Source organism: Labrus mixtus, chromosome 11 (genome assembly GCF_963584025.1).
Source record: "Labrus mixtus chromosome 11, fLabMix1.1, whole genome shotgun sequence".
Classification (NCBI taxonomy): domain Eukaryota; kingdom Metazoa; phylum Chordata; class Actinopteri; order Labriformes; family Labridae; genus Labrus; species Labrus mixtus.
Genome location: NC_083622.1, coordinates 21,922,476 through 21,942,273, shown reverse-complemented (window position 1 = coordinate 21,942,273; position 19,798 = coordinate 21,922,476). Strand labels below are relative to the sequence as shown.

At 40.7% G+C, this 19,798-nt stretch overlaps 2 protein-coding genes across 6 annotated transcripts in view; both read right to left on the bottom strand.

Moving 5' to 3' along the window:
- On the bottom strand, positions 1–2,875 carry LOC132984174 (endothelin-2). 2 transcript variants are annotated; one of them, XM_061050866.1, is made up of 5 exons: positions 2,723–2,875; positions 1,848–2,004; positions 1,529–1,642; positions 802–867; positions 1–704 (listed from the first exon to the last, which is right to left on the bottom strand). In XM_061050866.1, exons 1-5 carry the CDS (start codon positions 2,778–2,780, stop codon positions 620–622), a joined length of 480 nt encoding a protein of 159 aa, XP_060906849.1. In that variant the 5' UTR covers positions 2,781–2,875; the 3' UTR covers positions 1–619. The 2 variants fall into 2 exon arrangements, with proteins under 2 accessions (XP_060906849.1, XP_060906850.1); XM_061050867.1 differs by having other exon boundaries at positions 1,529–1,597.
- Positions 2,876–6,827: 3,952 nt separating this feature from the next.
- LOC132984180 (transcription factor HIVEP3) overlaps positions 6,828–19,798 on the bottom strand; it is a 48,431-nt gene continuing 35,460 nt past the window's right edge. For 3 of the 4 annotated variants that reach the window (XM_061050883.1, XM_061050884.1, XM_061050885.1), the window contains 6 exons: positions 17,713–19,746; positions 16,641–16,783; positions 12,060–12,235; positions 11,826–11,927; positions 8,480–9,132; positions 6,828–8,344 (listed from right to left, as the gene is read on the bottom strand). In XM_061050883.1, the coding sequence (XP_060906866.1) occupies positions 7,697–8,344; positions 8,480–9,132; positions 11,826–11,927; positions 12,060–12,235; positions 16,641–16,783; positions 17,713–19,746 (3,756 nt within the window). In that variant the 3' untranslated portion in view covers positions 6,828–7,696. The remainder of the gene's footprint in view (positions 8,345–8,479; positions 9,133–11,825; positions 11,928–12,059; positions 12,236–16,640; positions 16,784–17,712; positions 19,747–19,798) is intronic. The other variant, XM_061050886.1, reaches the window with a different exon arrangement.

Genomic DNA, 19,798 nt, shown 5'->3' with positions numbered 1-19,798 from the left:
TATGGTTCAGTTTCTATTTTTTATTTTCTAGTCTCCATTTATATTGTAAAATCAAAATATTTGACATACAGATTGTAAAAACTATGCAAGGATACAGAAACATAATTTTCAGCATTGTAAATATATATATTCAATATGAGTATCAAAGGTCACTCATGATTCAAGTTACTTTCCTATAAAACCTAAAAAAATAGCAGAAGAAGAATGAGCATTTGTATAACAAGTTATTTTCTGTGGGGTGAAAACATGTCATAAATGTGAGACATCCCCATACATGTTTGTACATTATGCATTTTTATTTTCCTCTCATACGTCCATCTAAGTCAATTCTGGCCTGTACTGTCTGTACCGAGGGTCAGCTGCTCCAGCTTTTAGGGACAGGGTCAAACATGACACCAGTCTTTACGGTGTCTCCTTTCAGTGTTGACCGTCCACATCTGTTTCTGTTTGCAGAACTCATCACGTTTTCCACCCTCATCTTCATGCGGCTCATCGGGCCTTCTATGAGTGGGATCTTTCAGCAGCCCTATGTTTCCTCTCTTTGATCAAAGAGGTGTCATGTGTTCAGGTGCTCGCTGCTCGCCTCTTCTCGCTCTTGTTGCTTCAAACGCCACTTTATTTAGCGAGTGCTCTCACTCTGAGCCTCAAACGATTGGTCTGAATCTGGTGGCTCTAGAGTCCGCCCCGACATGATGGCCGTTGCTCTGAGGAAGAGAAATAATCGATCTCATGAGTAAAAATATGCTTGAATCACACGTGAATTCAAGAGAAGAATTTTTTTCCCCCGTCATTAATAGTCACCTCAAGATGCTCAGTATGTTGGCTTGGCGTTTCTTTAAGGATCTATCTAGGTTGATTGTTCCAGGACTGCAAACAGGAAAACAGCAAAGTCACTTAATGGTACCAGAACCTTTGACATACATGCGCTGTCACGTACATTTATAGTTGTATTTATATTTATAGTTATTGCTTTAGTTAAAGAATACCCCACTTGAATAAGAATTGTACAACACTATTTGTGTCTCTCTCTGTAACCTGAAAAACTCTTATCTTTACAGGCTCACAAAATCTTTTATGCTACAAGTCACGAGGCACGAGGAATCGACCTCACATGTCGCATCTGGCTCTCTTAGCTGTTATTAGTTGGTGACATTTTTGTTTGCTATTTCTATGAAACAGGAATTCCTTACATAGCTTTTAACTGCTTCTATCTAATACGCATTTCACCCCTCCATCCTCGGAGCCAATCAGAAACAAGTGTTGAGCACCAGCCTGAGATGATTCTACTCCCTCAGGCTTCAGCTGTTTTGTTTTGACGATCACAGCCACAGATAAGCAGACGCTATTGAACACAGTTGGGTTATTAATAGCTCTGCATTGAAAGGAGGTGTTCCCTCACTCTGCATCACTCCTGCTTGCCCCCAATAGGTAATTAAACCGTCCTTTGTATATGAATCAGGATGTGATGGAAAGTCAAGCATCACATGGGTTTTCAATTGATGCTTTAAAGTATAGGGCCCAGTTTTACCTGAGTTTGCAGAAGTTGGTGCAGGTTTGATCTCCAGGGATTGCACAGGCGCAGCGACAGGTTGACCTCCTACGCCGGGAAAGAGAATTTCCCAGACCATAAGCTGTTGTCTTACTGCAGTGAGAAGACATGCAGATGAAATAAACAGTTTGCAGACTTTGCTCTTTGAAACTGTAATGTAATATAATTATAACATTATAATGATATAATACAATTATAAAGAAAACATATTTGTAGTCTTCTGTGTTGCATTATTAACAGATGAAAAGATCCTAAAGGTCATGGTACAAGTCAATATCAGTATCAGTGAAATCATCACCTGGGTGTGTTGATCCAGATGATGTCCAGGTGGCAGAAGTAGTGGCACTCAGAGTCCATCTGGCTGCTGCAGGCACAGCGCTTCGTCCTCACTCTTTGTGTCGGGACGTCGTCATCAGCCTCCGCATGTAGCTGCTTCATCACAGGGAGCCCAAAACCTGGTTAGAGACAAAGAGAAGCTCAGTATCAGGGATCAAAACCCAAGTCAAGCCAACATATTGTCAACTGCCCTCTCCACCTTAAATGTTTTTCACTGAAGGATAATTATGTTACATTACTTCTCTATTCTGTTTACAATTTGCAGGTGAGAAGTTGACAGAGATTTTTAAACTGTTCCTGAAAAATGATTTCCATAGAACTCATCACTCTTACAGTGAGCAAACAGACTTATTTACACCATGGAAATACGAGAATTTCTTCACTTTTTCTTGTTAAGGTCAAAGGTAGCTCAAAACAATAAATCTGAAAGGCTTACAAAGGAAAAAATACTTTAAAAAAATGTGTTTTAAAGAAAATCTCTAAGGACGAACACTACACATAGAGTGTTTAAAAGATAAATCACAAACTAGCGGGCTTTGTTTGATCATTTGTTCCTCTGTGCTCCTAGGTGTTCAGTGCTTCTGTACTTGTCAAAACATGTATGAGCACAGGCATACAGTGATGGATCCTTTATGTACAGTGTGACTAGCATTAAAGACACTGTACAAACAGTGTGTGAGCCACACTCTGCACATCTTACAATAACACAATGGAAATGTTTATTCTTCATGTATAGCTAAGAAGATCTTTAATTCTATGGAGTGATGAAGGCTTTTTAAAAATGTAATGCACATACAGCTTTATCAATAATATATACAAGATAAATAAAATACTTACCCTCCTGCACTGATGCCCAAAAAGTGATGAGAACGAGCAGGCTTGTGTCAGGAGACATATTTGATAGCAGATGGATGAAGCTCTCCAGAGAGATTATAATCCGTTCAGACAAGGCTGTGTTTCCAATGTGCTGCTAGCTGCTGCTGTTTGTCAGCAGGTTTGTGACAAGAGTGTCTGTCTTATACCTCTCCTCTCCCTTACATGATGTCATCATAGAAGCTCCACCCTCAGTATCAATCCTCAGAGCCTCAGTGTATACGACCCCAGGGTGTTCAAACCTGCAACATAGTCCAAGAGCATCTGAAGCTTTTATATCCACTCTGTGACACCATGCTGAGGGACTTTCATGTCAAAGTTTGTCTTTGAATGAAGAATGATCGCTTCACTCTCTGGCTGTACACCGGGTTTGAGATGGAGAGAGCGGGAGAATGAGGTTGATATGAGGTCTGAGATAGAGTGAGAGGCATCACATATTATGTTAGATCAGAGAGATGGAGGGTTGATTAATGTGGGATATGAATATGTTCTACAAAGTAATGGAGGGCCAAAGTAACAAATCCAAATGAGTGACTCTGAAGAAGTGAATCAGGATAGAAGAGATGATTCTGGATGGGTAATTACAAGAGCAGAGACTTTTTCTTTTCAGTATTTATTTTTTAATCTCCTCATGTTAAAACCAGAACTATGACTCAGATAATAGAAAACAACGAATGCATTTTAAAACAGCATTTTGTTTATTTTGAGTAATTGATAAAGACGTTTATATTGAAGTAGGGGATGACTAAACCTCCAACCTTCAAGAATTTACTACAACCATAAAAATGTTAAACTAACCAGTGTGATATTTTTAAAATATATGATTTCAATATTAATGAAGGTCAGTTGCAAGTAGTTCTTCATTATAGACTTGCATCGATTTTTACAATATATGAAGAAGGTTGCTTGGACCTTTGGTGAATTATCACCTAAATTCGCAGCATCATTCAGCTTTTCTGGAGCTTTATAGTAAGTTACAACTCAGGCCATCACAATAGGCCAATACATTCCTGGTTAAGATCACTAACAGCTCCCATCTGGGCCCAGAAGCCCCAGCTGTTAGTGGCAAATGATCCATAAACACCATTGCACCTAACATCATACAGCAGACAGAAAAGTCATGAACATTATATAGGGGGAACGTTTCCTTCAACAGTTGGTGGGGCCCACAAAAAACAAATGTTTAAGGAAGCGAATTATGGACTCAGAAGTGTTCATTTACACAACTCTAAAGGATTACGCTCAATTCAGTAGTTGGCTGATTTATTAATAAACAACTTTCGTCTGAATGGTTTTCAAAAATAACTTAGGAGGTCTAAATGATCTGTTGTGTTTTTACTGTCCCAAGATAACAAAAAAAAATAGTTGTTGCAGTTGCCATGTGAACGTGAAAATAAATTCCTGATTGATGCATCCATGATGGCTACAGAGAAGCTCTCTGCGTTTCCCTGCCAGCAGGCAGCAATGCTCAGTCACGTAACAATCCACATAGTGCCCAGTGAGCAGCTCAGCCATGTTAGAAAGCTAAATGTCAGATTTCAAATATGTTAAACAGCTAATGCACATTCAAACTAGAGACATTATCATATGTTGTTGCTTTTGACTTGTTACGAGTATATGCTTTGTAACAGAACGGTTGTATAAGGCAATATCACATGGGAAGGAGTGCTGTTGCTGTTTCCAGTTTAAAAGTCAGATATACATTTGATTCAATGTATTCATTTTTCTTTCTCATAAAACCATCTTGTTTCACCATCAAGTGTTTTCTTAGTATCAGTTTTAAATAAAACCTGACACTGGAGCAACAAAGAGAGCAATACAGAGGTCAGACAGCATGTCTCCTCTTTGTATTAATCTGTGCACAGAACAGATGTCAATAAAAAAACAGGGCACATTCAAGTTTACAGAACACAGGCCAACCATTCAGTTACTCACACACCGTGTTCACACATCATCATCATCGCTTTTTTCTACATCTTTTGCTCCCAGACCCTCAGAGGAGGAACAGTGTGTGTGTGTGTGTGTGTGTATGAGTTAATCTGGATATTCTATATGTCTACATAATCTGTCAGATTCCCAGTTTTCTCACATAAAGATTTGAGGAATGTGTGACGCAGTGATGAGATTGCCACACAGCTTCTTGATAGCACAGATTTTTCCGACACATTCTTGCACCAGAGGTTATAAGTTCAGCTCCCTCAGGAGCACAGATGTGCCCCTCTCCACAGGCATCCTCACATTAAGCAGCCCTATCTATGAAAATTAGATAGCTTGTAAAAGGCAAATCAGAGGAAAGGCATCAGGAAGAAGAGTCTCTTTTTATTTAGCCACGCCAAAGTGTCTCTGACACAGGTGTTTGTTTTTAATTTGCAACCTTTCCTCCTCTGGTCACGCCTTTGAATACACAACCTCCCTCTCAGCCCTCTGTCTCTGTATCGTCAGCATGTACAGGACTATTAAGAGGAAGAATTTTCCATCACTCCAATCTAATTTTGATGCAGGTGTCTAAAAATAAAAGCGCTTCATTGTTGTTTTGTAACATCGTCTTGGAATGTCAAGTCACAGCAGCAAACATCTTTTGGCTTCTTGTCAACACACAAGCTGTCCTCAAGTCATCTTTATATAATCCACCTCCTGCTGTGATGTCAAACATGTTGTGCGAAGTGCACCAGGGACAGAGAATGTAAACCACTCAGAGGATGACTGTGATACAGCATATGAGCAATAAAAATAGTGAAGAAATGTGATATGAGAAGGTGGTAAGAATGATGGAGGGTTCACATGGGGAGGATCAAAAGCCTCTGGAGGTGGAGGATAGGTGGAGGATAATAAAAATAAATCAGATATGATAAGGATAAAATAATGTCTTCTTAAAGGTGTGTTTAACCCTTTTGACCCCAAATAAAACTGAAACCAAGGAAACCAGAATGTCAAATGATACCAGTGTTTATGTCGTCATGCTAAACAAGTACTGATGAGATTCATACTTTGATGGAGTTCTAACAGTGTGTCATTTAGTGGAGACATCTAGTGGTACTACTGAAGACATACAGCTAACTCGAAACAGAACAGATGATGAATAGTTTGATAATGGTCGGTTTATATTTGCTATGTAATCATTGATGAGGCCCTTTGCAGATACTGACAGTTGAAATGAAAGTAAATAAAACGGTGAGTATCATGTGCTACAGAAACTACATAAATCTCATCCAAACTTTGAAACCCACATGAGACTCTAAAAATGTGATATGCAGCTCTAACAACAAATCAGGCAATATAATTCAGTAGAACGCTGTACAGTCCCTGCAGCAGAGTTAAACTGATGAATCTGTGGGAAAGTAAAGCTAGCTGAGAGAAAGTTGTTTTAACTACTTTGCATTTCTGTTCAAATTTCCCCCACAGATTTTATAGAGAAGCAATACTTTTTTTCTCAATATGTAAAGAAAATTAGCAATTAAAAAAGACAATTCAGATTCATCATTCTTAAACAAACGTGTTTAGGAAAAGAAGCAAAAAGGGAAACTATACTTCACAGAGGGACACCACACATGAATATTTATCAAAGAGGTGTGAAGTGAAACCGAATTGTCACAATCTACCATCAAAGATGGCAAAATCCCCAAAAACTTAAGACAAGGTATTGCATACAATCGTAGAGTGCAAAGTACTACTAAAAGTTGTAACCTGCTACAAGAACCAGAAAGAAATGTTCGTTCTCTGCGACAGTTTTCCGCTATTTTGGTTTCTTTTAGAAGAAGATACTCTTGAGTCATCAGTCTTTAACGTTCATGATGTAGTTTTTGGTCTAAAATCCAACCTCACTTTACTAGTGTGAAAGCAATCCAATCTTGGGAAATTCTAAAATAACTATGGAACAATTTGTCTTTGAACTTCCATAATCTGAATTAAGACAAAAGAAGTAAAAACTCAATAATCAGACAATTATCTATATGGCTTTGTAGGGGCTGGCGCTGATCCCAGCTGTAAAAACAAAATTATTTAATGAGCAAAATATACGTAATTATACTGTAAAAATGGAAAATGGAAAAAAGGCACAACTTCAAGGGTGTCTGGTGCATTTTTTATTTCTTCAATGACTAGAAACTTTGCTTTGTGTGAAATCTGCAGGGCACTTAATCCTTCTGTACCAGCTAAACTTGATCCCTCATCTTTTTTTTTAACATTTCAAGTCACAGAAACATCATGAAAAAGACAGAAAAAAACATCCTTTTCCATTAAAAAAAGTAAAAAAAAACTTGAAACAATGATCATGTCATCAAACAACAATAAATAAGGAGCGCTCTTCCCTGTACAAAGATATACTCTAAGCTAAAATCTTCCGTAATAAAAAATAGATCTTCAGTGCAATTCCTTTGACACTTTTCTGCTGCTCCTTCAAAATCTCCACGATGCCGTCTCTCTGTTACCCTGGTATTAAAGCAATGGCCTTTAGAACAGAAACAATCAAAACACCAAATATGAACCCCCTTGGAAAACAAAACAGATATAAAATTTCACAGCCTTCTCTATGTACTGTACATCTCATAACACAAACCTGGACAGAAAAGGCACAAGTAACTTCAATTTGAGTAATACTGGACAAAATTTGGACAAACAAAAACTGGAATTATTTTTAATGAAAGATTTTGGTCATTTACCAATGTATCCATATTTCATTTACATATATTTAAAGAGACATTAAGATAACCCATATAGGATATATTTGTGTATATGTATAATTTATATATATAGATAGACAAATTATTTTACAAAGAAAAAAGTGCATTTTATAACAAACCTGAATATTGCCAAAGAACAAACATTTAAGTTAACAATAGTATTGAAAACTTTATAAAAAAACAAAGCAATACAAAACAAGACTAGTGTAGCAACCAATAAAGCAAAATTGGATGCATGATGCATCAAGGTGTGACACTTTTAAGTGCTCTCGTCTGTTCTGTCTCCTTTAGCTCCTCCCTTTTCTGCACCACCACCAGACTGTGGAACTTCCCCCTCTGGTTGCTGTCCAGTGCCGCGCAAGGCTAAGGCGGCTGCAAGACTTGGGGATGCGCTTGAACAACTGTCTTTGATGCAGCGTTCGGGTGTCTCCGTAGCAGAGCTGCCAGTATGGGTGGAGCTCTGTGAGCTGCCATATTGCTTCGAGTCTGTGACCTCCACCTTTTGTTTTGAACATGTGAGTGCTGTGCTGTGAACACACCGTGCTGATTGGCTGGTTCCTGCTACCTGGTGCTCTGACCAGGGGTCTCCAGGAGTCCTAAGCCCTTGAGTTCTGGGGGTCCCGCCCCAGTAAGATTCAAACCTGGCAAATGAAGGCCCTTCCATGGGGGGAGAGGTTGGGGACGAAGGGGTGGTGGGGTGTGACCTCGTTCTTGCCTGTACTATTTGGATCCCGCCGATGGGGATCATTGGATAGGGGACCCTGGCTTGTTGGGAGTGCATGGGAAGATGGCTGAAGGTGGTGTCTGCTGTTTGAAGGCCAGGATAACCCTCACAGGTGGAGAGACGGAAAGCAGGTGTATTCAAGCTGGACTCTGGCAATGTTGATCCCTCAGTACCACTTTTGACCTATAGGGGGAGCAAAGACTTCAAAGTTACATTTCAGGGACTCTCTCAGGCTTTACAGGAGAAAACTGACTAAATGTTGCTTATTTCTCATTTTAAATTTCTAAAGGCAAAAAAAAAAAAAAAAAAAAGACTCACCTGTTTAGCGTGACTACCCCTTATCCCTGGCGTCTCCCATGGCAGGTACCCAGGGTTCCTGTGCTGTAACCAGAGCGGGGAAGGGAGGGTCCTAGCTTGTGATGAGCGGTGGCAGCCAGGTGAAACAGTCCGCAGAGGAGAAAGAGGTCTGATGGGAGATGGTCCTCTCTCAGGGGAAGATGAGAAATGTCGGGTGGGAGATGAAAGCTCTGTCCTGGGGGAGAGGCTGTGAATGGGTGGTGAAAGCTCCAGGCGGGGGGAGAGGCTGCGGCTGGGGGAGCAGCCCTCACTGCTGGGAGAGAAAGCTCTTGGAGATGCCTTCCAGCCCCGCCGGGAGAACAGCGCTCTTCTGCTGCCTGGGGAGGCAGCTCGCCTGCTCTGCCACACTCCCCTCGGCGAGAGCTCCCGACCAGGGCTGAGACTAGCACACAGGCGCTCGGCTTCAGGGGTGCCCTGCTGAGAATGCCAGGAAAGCCCTCCCGCCGACGGTTGTGTGTCAGATGAACAGGAGGACGGCGGGTCATCATGAGACGCAGACTCATCTTCCTCCTCATCGTCCTCATCGTTGTCGTCATCTTCTTCGGACTCCTCCATGTCGGAAAACTGGTGTTCCTCCTGTTCCTCCGAGCCACATGCACGCTCATCACTCCCTGCTGTTTGTGTACACACAGAAAAACACACTTTTTTTAAAGCTGCTGAGAGAAGTTCTTAACTAGCTGTGAATCAGAAGTGATACTGATGCTTTTGTATGACCTATAGCAAACAACACCAAAATGGAGAAGATTTTTCTATATTTTCTATGATGTACTTTTTAATGTCTTTGACCAGTGCAAGGGGGTCGGCATCAGATGATTTACATCATGCTAAGGAAATAGCCTTTTCTTTTACATTAAAAGAGAGAATAACACACGCACTACTCTTGCTTAGCTTCACCATTTATTGGAAGAAAAAAAACACAACGTTCGGTCCCTCTGGATCTTTGACAAGTGTGCTCCAAAACAATTCCCACCACTATGATCTTTAGTAGACAATGCTCTGCCTAACCTGTGTGCACAGGTGTGGGATATTTGGTCTAATTATAAGTGTCTCTCAATCATCATCAGTAACATGTGCAGAGTCAAATGTGCACACACAGTGGGAGGAGCATTGTCTGCATTAGATCATGGTAGCGGTGGAAATGTTTTGAGAGGACGCTTGACAGAGGTCCAGAGGAACGGAAATGTTGTGGTTTTTGAATAATGAATGGTTATGCTGAGGTCACGCCCTACGCACCTCATTCATGAGCTAGTTGGAACGCTCCCACATGTAAGTCAGCTCAGCTACGTCACATATAACTCTTAGCCTTAAAAAAACAAAATCCTTTGTGCAGTTTTTTACAGTGAGTTAATAAATAAATAAGTTATAGAGACCAAAACTGTTTTTTTGCACTTCCACATAAATACAGCAGCTTAGCATCTGTTGCTACTCTTGTTTGATCTTCAAACAGAAACCAGGCTAATTCTGATTGACTGTAGGAAATATACCAACTATGCATACATACCTCATAAAACCACCCCCCCCCCTTCCATTCATATTGTTTGATTAAAAACTCCTATTGCTGAATGTACAACAGACAAGAATCTTCATAATAACACATAAACAAGCACAAAGGGTTAGGACAGCAGTTTCTGACACACCTCCACAGCCCCCACCCAGCAAACCCATGTTATAAATAGATTGAGGATGAAAGACTGAATAGCACCATGAATCTATTCAAAAACTACTCAACAGCCTTGTGAATGGAAAAAGTGTTTAAATGGCGCGTCTTGGCTGTGAGGAGTTAAGTCTGTCAGCATGAATGAGACAGGGAAAGGAGGGTTGCTAGAGGAAGGTTAGGAGAAAGAGTGCGAGGTTTTGAGGCGGTTTTGTGGCTCATTTCGGGGACAAACTTAAGTGTTGAAGTAAGTATTGTCATTCGCCAGCAACACATTCTAGACAAGGTGTCCTGGCCAAACTGTTCTGTATTCTTCATTCATTTATCTTCTACCTTTTTCATATTTCTTATGCAAGGCCACTGGGAAGAGAATAGAACATGGTGTTGCATAAGCTGTCAGTGCTGAGCAGCTACCATTTTTCACAGGCAGAAGTTCATACAGCTGTGTACAGATGCAACCACCTTAAATGTCCTGTGTTTTTTCATGGCTGCCAGCTGCTTAAAATGTGACAGCTGTTCATTTACACATTTCTTCAGGTGATTAGCTGGTATTTGAAATAGACTAGAGATAATAGTCCTTTTGTGTTATTGCAGTGGGATCAAAGTTGCCCGACCGCTCTCTCTATTCAAATACATGTAGATGCCAGTTGCTTGGAATAGGACTTACAATGTAACGTACACATATTTTCATCGAGTGAACCTTTCATTAGCACCTGAGTTAATAATTGAATCAGAACCTGATGGACCATCCAAAATATTCCAAAACCCACCCCTTCAAATTAAAGCATGTCTTTGTCAGCTGCTACCCCACGCTGCGCTTGAATAAAACAAACAAAAACATTTCTTCTGTGTTTGTGTTTTGAAAAGTTTGAATGAGATAAAGGTCAAAATTATGACATTAAAGTTCTAATGATGAACTTACAAGTTGTAATCATTATTTTTGTTGTTACTTTTATTATAATAAACCTAAAGCTATTATTAACCTTGCAGCTTTGATTGCCTCTTTGGGAATCAGTTGGGTTAAAAACGTCGCCAGAGTCCCAGGATTTGAATCCCATCGAGCTCGTCTGGCACATGATGAATTATTTCATTCGCAAAGAGGCTAAGCCAGGCACCAAGCAGGAGCTAGTACGAGCCATTGAGATATTTTGGGAGACGAGACTGACCCAAGATATCTGTATTACAGCCCGAAACAAAGTAGTGCGACCGCTGGTGAAGAACGGAGGAGGCCCGAGTGAAAAGTGAAAATGTATACAAATTAAAGCATCGTCAGCTGGTTCCATGCTGCGCTTGAATAAAACCAACAAACATTACTTCTGTTTGTGTTTTTGTTTTAAGTTATAATGAGATATGGAATTGAAATAATGAGATCAAGGTCGATATTATGAGTTAAAACTTCTAATTATGAATTAATAAGTCATATTATTATTATTATTATTATTATTATAACCTTGATTATAGCCTACAGAAGTGATTTGATTTTTCAGTGCTCCAAAATGCACTCCTCCACTGTGGAAAGAATCACATCTTAAGCATGCCAGTCCATCTTTCTGTTCTTAGTGGACAGTTGCCATCCTAATAGGTTTCACAGCCTCCACATTGTCACACACGTTGAGGAAGGGAAAGGATGCCACTCTTTTCTCTCTAAAGTACCTGTTTCCTCGCTTTCTGGTTCATCCAGTGATGACTCAGATACTCCCATCGCCTGGCACTTTTTCCCATGAGCCTTTGACTTCATGTGTTTGGTAAGGTTCCCTGGGAAGGAACAAGAAAAGCACATTAAAAGTGCAAGGACGATAGATATGTTTCAACAACAAAAAACAACAAGAAAAAAGATCCCTGGGAATGAAAGAGCTGGTTCCAATATTTATGTAACTGTCCCCTTACCTTTGGTTTTGAAGGCAAAGTTGCAGTGTTTGCAGACGTATGGGCGGACATCTGTGTGTGTTTTGATGTGCTTTTTTAGCATGCTGGGTTTCTTGCAGCGGATGCCACATTCTCCACATATGTACTTTCCCCTGCCTCGACCTCTCACATAAACATATTCTTCATTGGACTTATACCTGAGAGAGCAAGAGAGTGAGATGAGAGAAAAAAATCACATTACAGATATCAAAGGAGGTTTTTCATATTGGCCACAGATTTCACATTGTGGAAAGAACTAATACCCTAGATCAATGACAAATCATAGCAAATAACACATTTATTGTAATTAGAGAATAAATAATATCAAAGCTTCTTCAAAGATTGTTCTTAAATAATATGTTCATTTATTCCTGTAAACAATTGTATGATGAGCAGGTGGCATAGAGTGGTATAAAACCTCTGGAAATATGGCTTTAAATTGTTAAAATGCAAATATATCACATTTCATTTACTAAGCATTCACAAAATATCAGTTAAAGTAAGCACTCATAAATATCGGAAAATGTGGACAATTTTGCTGAGAAAACTATTTCTTTAGACTGTGGGCGGGCCAATCACTGTTTGATTGACATCTGCCTGGCTCCACATACGGCATGTTAAATTCAGCTAAGTGCAGCTCTTAAGACTTTGACATTATCACTGCTACAAAATGCTTTGATATCAGTATTAAAGTGTGGAAACAGCTGCAGGAAAAAAAAGGTTGACGACACTGGAATTTGTGTTGCAGAAGATGCATTCATGCTATAAGATGCTTAATCGCTAAACGTTCATAAATCTCTGCTCCTTGATAAGACAAGCCCCTCTTCCACATCAGACATTTATTTAACTAATTGTTCTTACAAAAATACTAATTTATGCAGGCTTAATGCTCTTGTCAGGAACTTTAGGTTTGCCTCCAATTCACAGCTCCTGTTGACAAGAGGTACCTCTTTACTCTTTGCTTCCAACAGTCAAATGTATCGCTCACTGTGAATCTTTGCAGTGGAAGATTAAACAAAGTCTGATTCAGCAGCCTGCTATAACATTTAGTCTGTTACCTAGGTTACAATGATTAAAAATGACTATATAGAAATGATCAATGTTGTCACTGATGGCCTTGTTTGCTTTTGTAAGTCAAACAGAGTCATCAAAATGAACTTAATTTAATCGAATAACAAGCTTAAAACTCCTCACAGGAGCTTTCATTTTAGTGTGATGCAGGTTTGTGTTCAGAATCATGTTTATAACAATTGCACCCAAAACACTCACTCAACACACATTCCCACACATACACAAGGGAAACTGAGAAACAAGGCTTTCTTTCTAGACGCTGGTCAGGGAAGCCCCACCAAAACCCCAGCAGCTCAACGCTCCTTGGCTGTTCCCTCCACTACACCCTGAGTGCACAGAACACATCTATTCTGCCACGATAGGTCCACCATGCCAACAACAACAGCAGCTAAAGAGAGGGCAGGAAAGCCTGGCTATGGCCCACAACCTAAAATAGACACTATATATAAAAATCAAGCAACACATTTAGATCCAGTCTATAAAAACATTGTTTACACACAGTCTTGATGTTTACCAAAAAGCTATTTGTGGACTAAGTGCACGGCAGATGTTTTATACTTGTCCTCCACTGAAAACTCCATCTGCTTTCAGTAATAATTTATAGCTGTGTCCAGTCTAAATAGTAAATATCTGATGTATGATGCCTGTGTTAATTTACAGGAACCTTATCTGTAAGAACCCAGGCTGTGAATATTCCCTGTTTTATAGCAGAACCCGCAACAGCAAATATAACAAATTATTGCACCGCTCTAAAATAGTCTCAACAGTGGCTCTATGTTGTGTTTATTCACAAGCTGGCTACTGTTTACTGGCATGTTATTATTGCTATACTGCTAAAAAATATTCCTCAGGGAAAAAAACAAGGCAGAAATTTCACATTGTGCATTAACTCAGCTGTCTGTCTCTCTGTAAACTCAACCTACTCTCCGCCGCTGTTTGTATTGTAACTTCAAGACCACCATGGACGTTCGGTGGAGAGAACACTGCTTTCAACCCGGGTGGGGTTGACTGACAAAGCCAGGCAGCAAAAGAAGGTACTACTACACTCAAATAATTCATAACTATTTGACTAAAAAGGATTTTTATAAAATGATCCTTTTGAAACATTCTGTAAACTCTGCTCACAGCTATACCAATTTCAATTACACCAGTAAAGTTTAACTGCAATGTCAAACACTTATCCATCTGCATTTCTTAATAGACACCAGTTTAGTCAGTCCTCAATAAGAGGGATTAAAGCTGATATTCAACTGACTTTTGCTGACACTAGAAAAAAACAGCTATGCTTACTTAAATGCTTAAGCATGTGTTATTGAGGAAAACACTTCTCTGATTAAATGTTTCTTTAGCTGTGTGATATACCAATAAACCCTGGAGACCCCCTGCAACCAACTTTCTTAAAGGGACCAGTGGAATGGATGAAATCATACTAGTAAACAGAACATACTCAGAGCTGCATGGCGCATCTTCTTAAGCTTGTTCTCTAGAATGAGTGGCACACAAAAGGGAGACAGGTTTAATGAGCATCAACAAAACACACGGTACAAAACACTCTGCTAGAGAGAGTTGCCGTGTTCATTTGTATTCATGGAGGAAATACAACGGGGCATCAAGGATGAAGGTACATAGAGGAGAGAGAGACAGAGCACACAGGGGATGCTAGGAAGGACTCAAGAGAGAGTAATACATGTGTAAGTAAAACTGGAAGTATTGTCAGAGTGGCACAGCAGCATTTATAGAAGGGTGGTGTGATGGAGACAGCAATGAGAGAGAGCTAAAGGCTGTTTAAGGAAATGCATTTCCTGGATGTGCGTTGATCAGCTGCAGAGGGATACAGACTAGTAATGAGAGCCTTATCTCGTGTTAACCAGACAACTCCTTCACAGTTAATCTGCGTGCACATTAATACAAAACAAAGACCTTAATGTGAAAGTTTTCACATAATCCAGACACACAGACACAGACAAAAACCCAAAAGATAAACAATCAAAAAATATATATTTCTAAAATATTAGTATTTCTAACCAAAGAAAAATCAGTGCATCTTGAAATTTTCACTAATAGGAAACCTTTAACCTCTATTCTGCATCCCATCTTTTACATCTCAAATCTTCCATCGTCCATTTCTGTTATTACTTCAAGGTCATAGATCTACAGAGAACAATTTTCTGGGGAACCTTCAGCTTTAAACAGAGTACGGCTGACCCCATGTAGTCGTATATTTGACTATTCGTTTGTTAGAGCTTCAGTCAACTGCCAGTCTCAAAGTTAAGCAAAAGGATCATTTCATTCCAGCTATACGCGGGTGCTCAATGTCTATTTTAACACAGATCTTCCCTTTTTCACCAAATAATTCATGGCCCACAGTCTATCTTGGTAATTCTGAAAACCACTCGTACTTAAAACAATCGCCTTGGTGTGTGCATGAAGTAATCACCCCCTGAAGTATTGATAGACGCAGCTTATCCATATTTTAAGTATTTCATTGGCTACAAGAAATGTCAGTCATCTGCACAATCGCATGCAATTGGCCGTCATCTTTTACTGGATTTAATTTGTGTGGAAACGTTTTTGGTGGAATATTATGATCAGGACAGTAAATGAAATGGTAAGTTAAAAGTTTCTTTGTCGGTGATCTGATAGATGCATAGATTGTGGCTGCTGTGGGGGTTGAATCAATGCCTTCTGTGTTGGACGTGTAATAAGTCCTATCATAGAATAAATTGCTAATCCAAGTCTAGAAGAAAAATAGTTTAATGATGTGGATAAACTCAAATGAGAATATGGATCAATGAGCGCAAAAAGACCAACAACAAAACATTCTACAAACAGTCAACGATATGTCAAATTTTAAGAATCAGGTGTGACTATGTAAATCCTTAGTCAGTGGCAGGCCTAATACAGAGTAAACAAAGAAAAAAAGAAAGTCTGAACAGAACAAAAAATCACTCAGACATTCATGGAGAAGCACATTAATGAAAATATGTCAATGCAGTAAAATGTACACATGCGCACACGTTAAAGTTTTAAGTCAAACGTGCACACAATGCAAAAAAACAAGCCCTTCCTAAATGATTGCTTGCAGATTGCTTCATACTCATCCTCTGAAAATTATGTAACCATAAAAACAGGTTCTAATTAGAGTTTCACAAAGTTAGAGACCACTTTTTTCCCCTTCACACACACACACACAAACACACTGATATCTCTCTAAATTAACACTTCTTAAACAGCATTTGTGCCAGCAGTAAAAGAGAGGAAAAAAAGTCTGGCTGCAGGTACAAATGAAGTCCCAGCAGGTTTCACTGCCTCCCATCTGTTACTTAAATTCTCTGTGTACTCTTGTCAGCTATCCATGGTTTCTGTTTTGCTGTCGTCAGTCGTTGGTTTGTGACAGACGAACACATTTCTCAGCTAAAGAGCCACTGCCATTTTCACAAATAGTCACTTTTAAAATCTAATTTTGAACATTATTGTTCTTTTAGTTCTTACCCGCCTTCGAAGATACGAACACGAGGAGGCTCATTCTGTTTGGAGGTGGAGGGTACTTCTTCTGTCATCTCTTTATTCTCCTCCTTTCCATGCTGCTGTTCATCTTTTACTCTAGTGAGGGTGATAGGTGGGGTGGCGTGTACCTACACTCAAGACACACAGAAAAAACTTCAAATAAATAAATTAAAATGTAAACTGTTTCATTATTTAAAAGAGCACACTTTTACTGAGAATTGCTCATTCATATGACATCATGGACTTTAAAAACCTTTTTTTTTTTATTCGGTGCATTCTTCCTGCTCTGCAAGAGTGGCGCCTACTTTACCCACAATGCATCATGTTTGCCAACATTTTTGCCAGTGATTTGGGTGTGTTGCCTTGAGACATTAGCCTCCAGCAGAAGAGATGACATATGTTATATTTGGGACCAAGGTTTATCAAAGAGGAAAGTTTTAAATTAAAAAGTAAGTTTATATATAAGTCATATATACTCAGAAAGAAAAAGCCTCAAACTCTATTCTGGGGCTCAGCCCTGTCCTTAAAAGCTTTATACATACATACAATGTCACAGGCTGAGCCATCTCTCAACATGGTCTAAGTATTCATGTTTGTTATAGCTTGTAGGTCCCTTGTTGTTTGTGAGTTAAAGAAAACAGACTCGGATCACACTGGTGATCACGTTTTCCATGGTTAGCTAAGCTACAGTAGATGCCAAAAAGTGCCCAGATGAGCTGTATACCAGTTGTGAAAGGGCAGTGTATGGTGCATGCTGCACTGTGTGGATTAAAAATAGCACCATTAACAATTAAAAATACTACATCCCTAGTTTGTTAGCTAAGTAGCAGCTATGAGCCGGGCTAAAGCTAACTGAAGCAGTCTAACTCTCTTTGCTGGTTCTTTTAAGACATTAAGAATCATAAGCGTCTTTGTTGTTGTTGTTACTGATAATAAAAGTTGGCTTGCTTCAGTCATTCTGGACAATCCTGGTGTTGAACTACCCTTTTTTAGCAAAAATGTGTAAGATTTAGTTTTAGCATTTAATTTAGTAAGTTGATTTAGAGGTTATGCTTACCTCTGACACACGTGGGGTGCTGCTACTGGCAGGGGCCAACTGGCTTTTGGCTGGGATTGTTGCCGTTGTGTATGTCTCTGAGCTGTGCTTCTGTTTAGAGCACAGTAGAGACAACACCATCTTAGTGCTGAGGCCCGGCAGGTTTGGGTTGTGAGCACTGATACTCCAGGTGGAATAGACTGAGGTGCAAGGGTCTGCTAGGGCAGATGGGTTGGGTTTCACGTAGTTCAGGTAGCACCAGTTGACTGAGGTTGAGGTGTCAAGGCTTGGGAACGAAGGGGTTGTTGGTCTTTCCACGCCTTCTTTGACAAGTGGCACCCCCTCCTTTTTTTGACTTGTCTTGTCAGTCGACTCCTCCTCCTCCTCCTTTTCCTCCCTATAATGTTTCCCTGGTAATTGCTCCTGTTGACCCTCCACTTTGACAGCTGTCAACTCCACCATCTCAGCTTTTTTCTTCTCTTCCTCTCCTGGATCTCTCCTGCTGGCTTCTTCTTCATGTGTAACCTTCTGTTCCACATCCTCCTCCTCCTCCTCTTCCTCCTCATCTCCTGCCTTTTGTTGCTCCTTTTCCCCTTCCTCTTTCACCCTTTTCTGGTGACGTTGGGCTTCTGTGCTGAGCTCCAAACTGGCTGCAGGAGAAAGCATGCGCTTACTTCCTCCAGCCCCAAGTGGACCATATCCCTCCCCAGATTCTGAGGCCAGCACTGTGGGAAGAGAGGAGGGGTGAAGGCTCTTGATGTCAGGGGGAGGGACTTTCAAGTAGGACCTATGGAGCTTGTTCTGCTCTACCTGTCCCATGATGACCATAGCTGTGCAAGAAATGGGTCCCTGTGAACAGGTGGAGGCCAGGATCTGTGACAGGGTTGTATACATGGCACTGGCATAGGTGGGAATATGGGTCTGGAGTCGCACCGGCACCACAAGGGACACTAATGGTGTGAGCTGTGCAAGGCATGTGGCGATAACAGGCCTTGGGTGGTGGTAGGAGATTCTTACAAGGGCTTGATGTGGAAGGGCAGAAGACATGGCTGAGATGGAGGGTCTGCTCTCTGTAGTTGCAAAGGAAGGAACATGTGTGGTAAATCTCGAAGGTAAGTACAATGCCTGACTTGCTCTAGTCCTGGAAGATAACTGAAGAGGAACTAGAGCAGGAAGCTGATGGAAAGGTATGCCTAACTGTTCTGCCATGTGGATCTGCGCTGGGTGTATCTGTATATGTGGAGGTCCTGTCTGTGAATGTAAGAATGCTCTATGGATTATTTGGGTGGAAAGTACATCAGAAATGGCTGTAGTGACAGGAAGTAGCTGAGATAGCTGCTCTTGGGGAAACCCTTGCTGGCCCCTGGGCTGATAAAGGAGGACATCCTGAGAGGGTGGGAAGATTTGTTGTGGTAACAGCTGCAATGCTTTTCCTGCTGCTTCAGGATTGAAGCAGGTACTTGCCTCAGTTGAATAGGAAAGAGGATATATTGAGTGGGAAGGCCCAGGCTTTGGACTCTCTGCTCTGGATTGACTCATGCTGGTCCCCTCCTCCTGCTCAGGTTTCCCTAAGGTGGCATGCTTGACAAGGAGACATTTTCTCCTTTCTTTCCAGGAAGATGAAGACTGCTGAGGAGACAGGGACCCATAGTCAAATGACTTACTTCTAGTCTCTGAGATCTGCTCTGTTTGTTGGGGGCTGGTTGGGGTCTGCTCTGAGGCTGAGCGCCTCATCTCTTTTTGGCTTTGGTGGTGTTGGTGGGAAGAAGATGGCACCATCAACATCTGGGAGCTTTGGCTACTGGAGGCCCAGACTGCAGAATCTGATTTTGCTGTGTCATCAAAAGAAACAGAGAGGCTCGAAGTGTGTGAGATGTTGCTCTCTTGACTGGGGCTGCGAGGCAGAGATGCAGACTCAAAGCTAGACTCCCCAGAGGAATGGGCTGCTTCTGCAAGGCGAAGTCTCTTCTTCTTTGGTGGCAGTTTCTCTGCAGGGAGCTTGGACAGAGACTCACTACGCCGAGGCCACTGGAACTCTTCCACTCTCTCTGCCTCCTAGGACAGATAAATATTTAATTATCTGGAGATGCTGATGTTACGGGGGAAA

Bases quoted from the DNA above. Each gene is read 5' to 3' on its own strand.
- LOC132984174 (XM_061050866.1), bottom strand. From the start codon at position 2,780: ATGTCTCCTGACACAAGCCTGCTCGTTCTCATCACTTTTTGGGCATCA. The intron at 1,643-1,847 runs GTGATGATTTCA...TTCTCACTGCAG, and splicing joins ATCTGGATCAACACACCCAG to TAAGACAACAGCTTATGGTC. The intron at 868-1,528 runs GTAAAACTGGGC...TCCTGTTTGCAG, and splicing joins ACCAACTTCTGCAAACTCAG to TCCTGGAACAATCAACCTAG.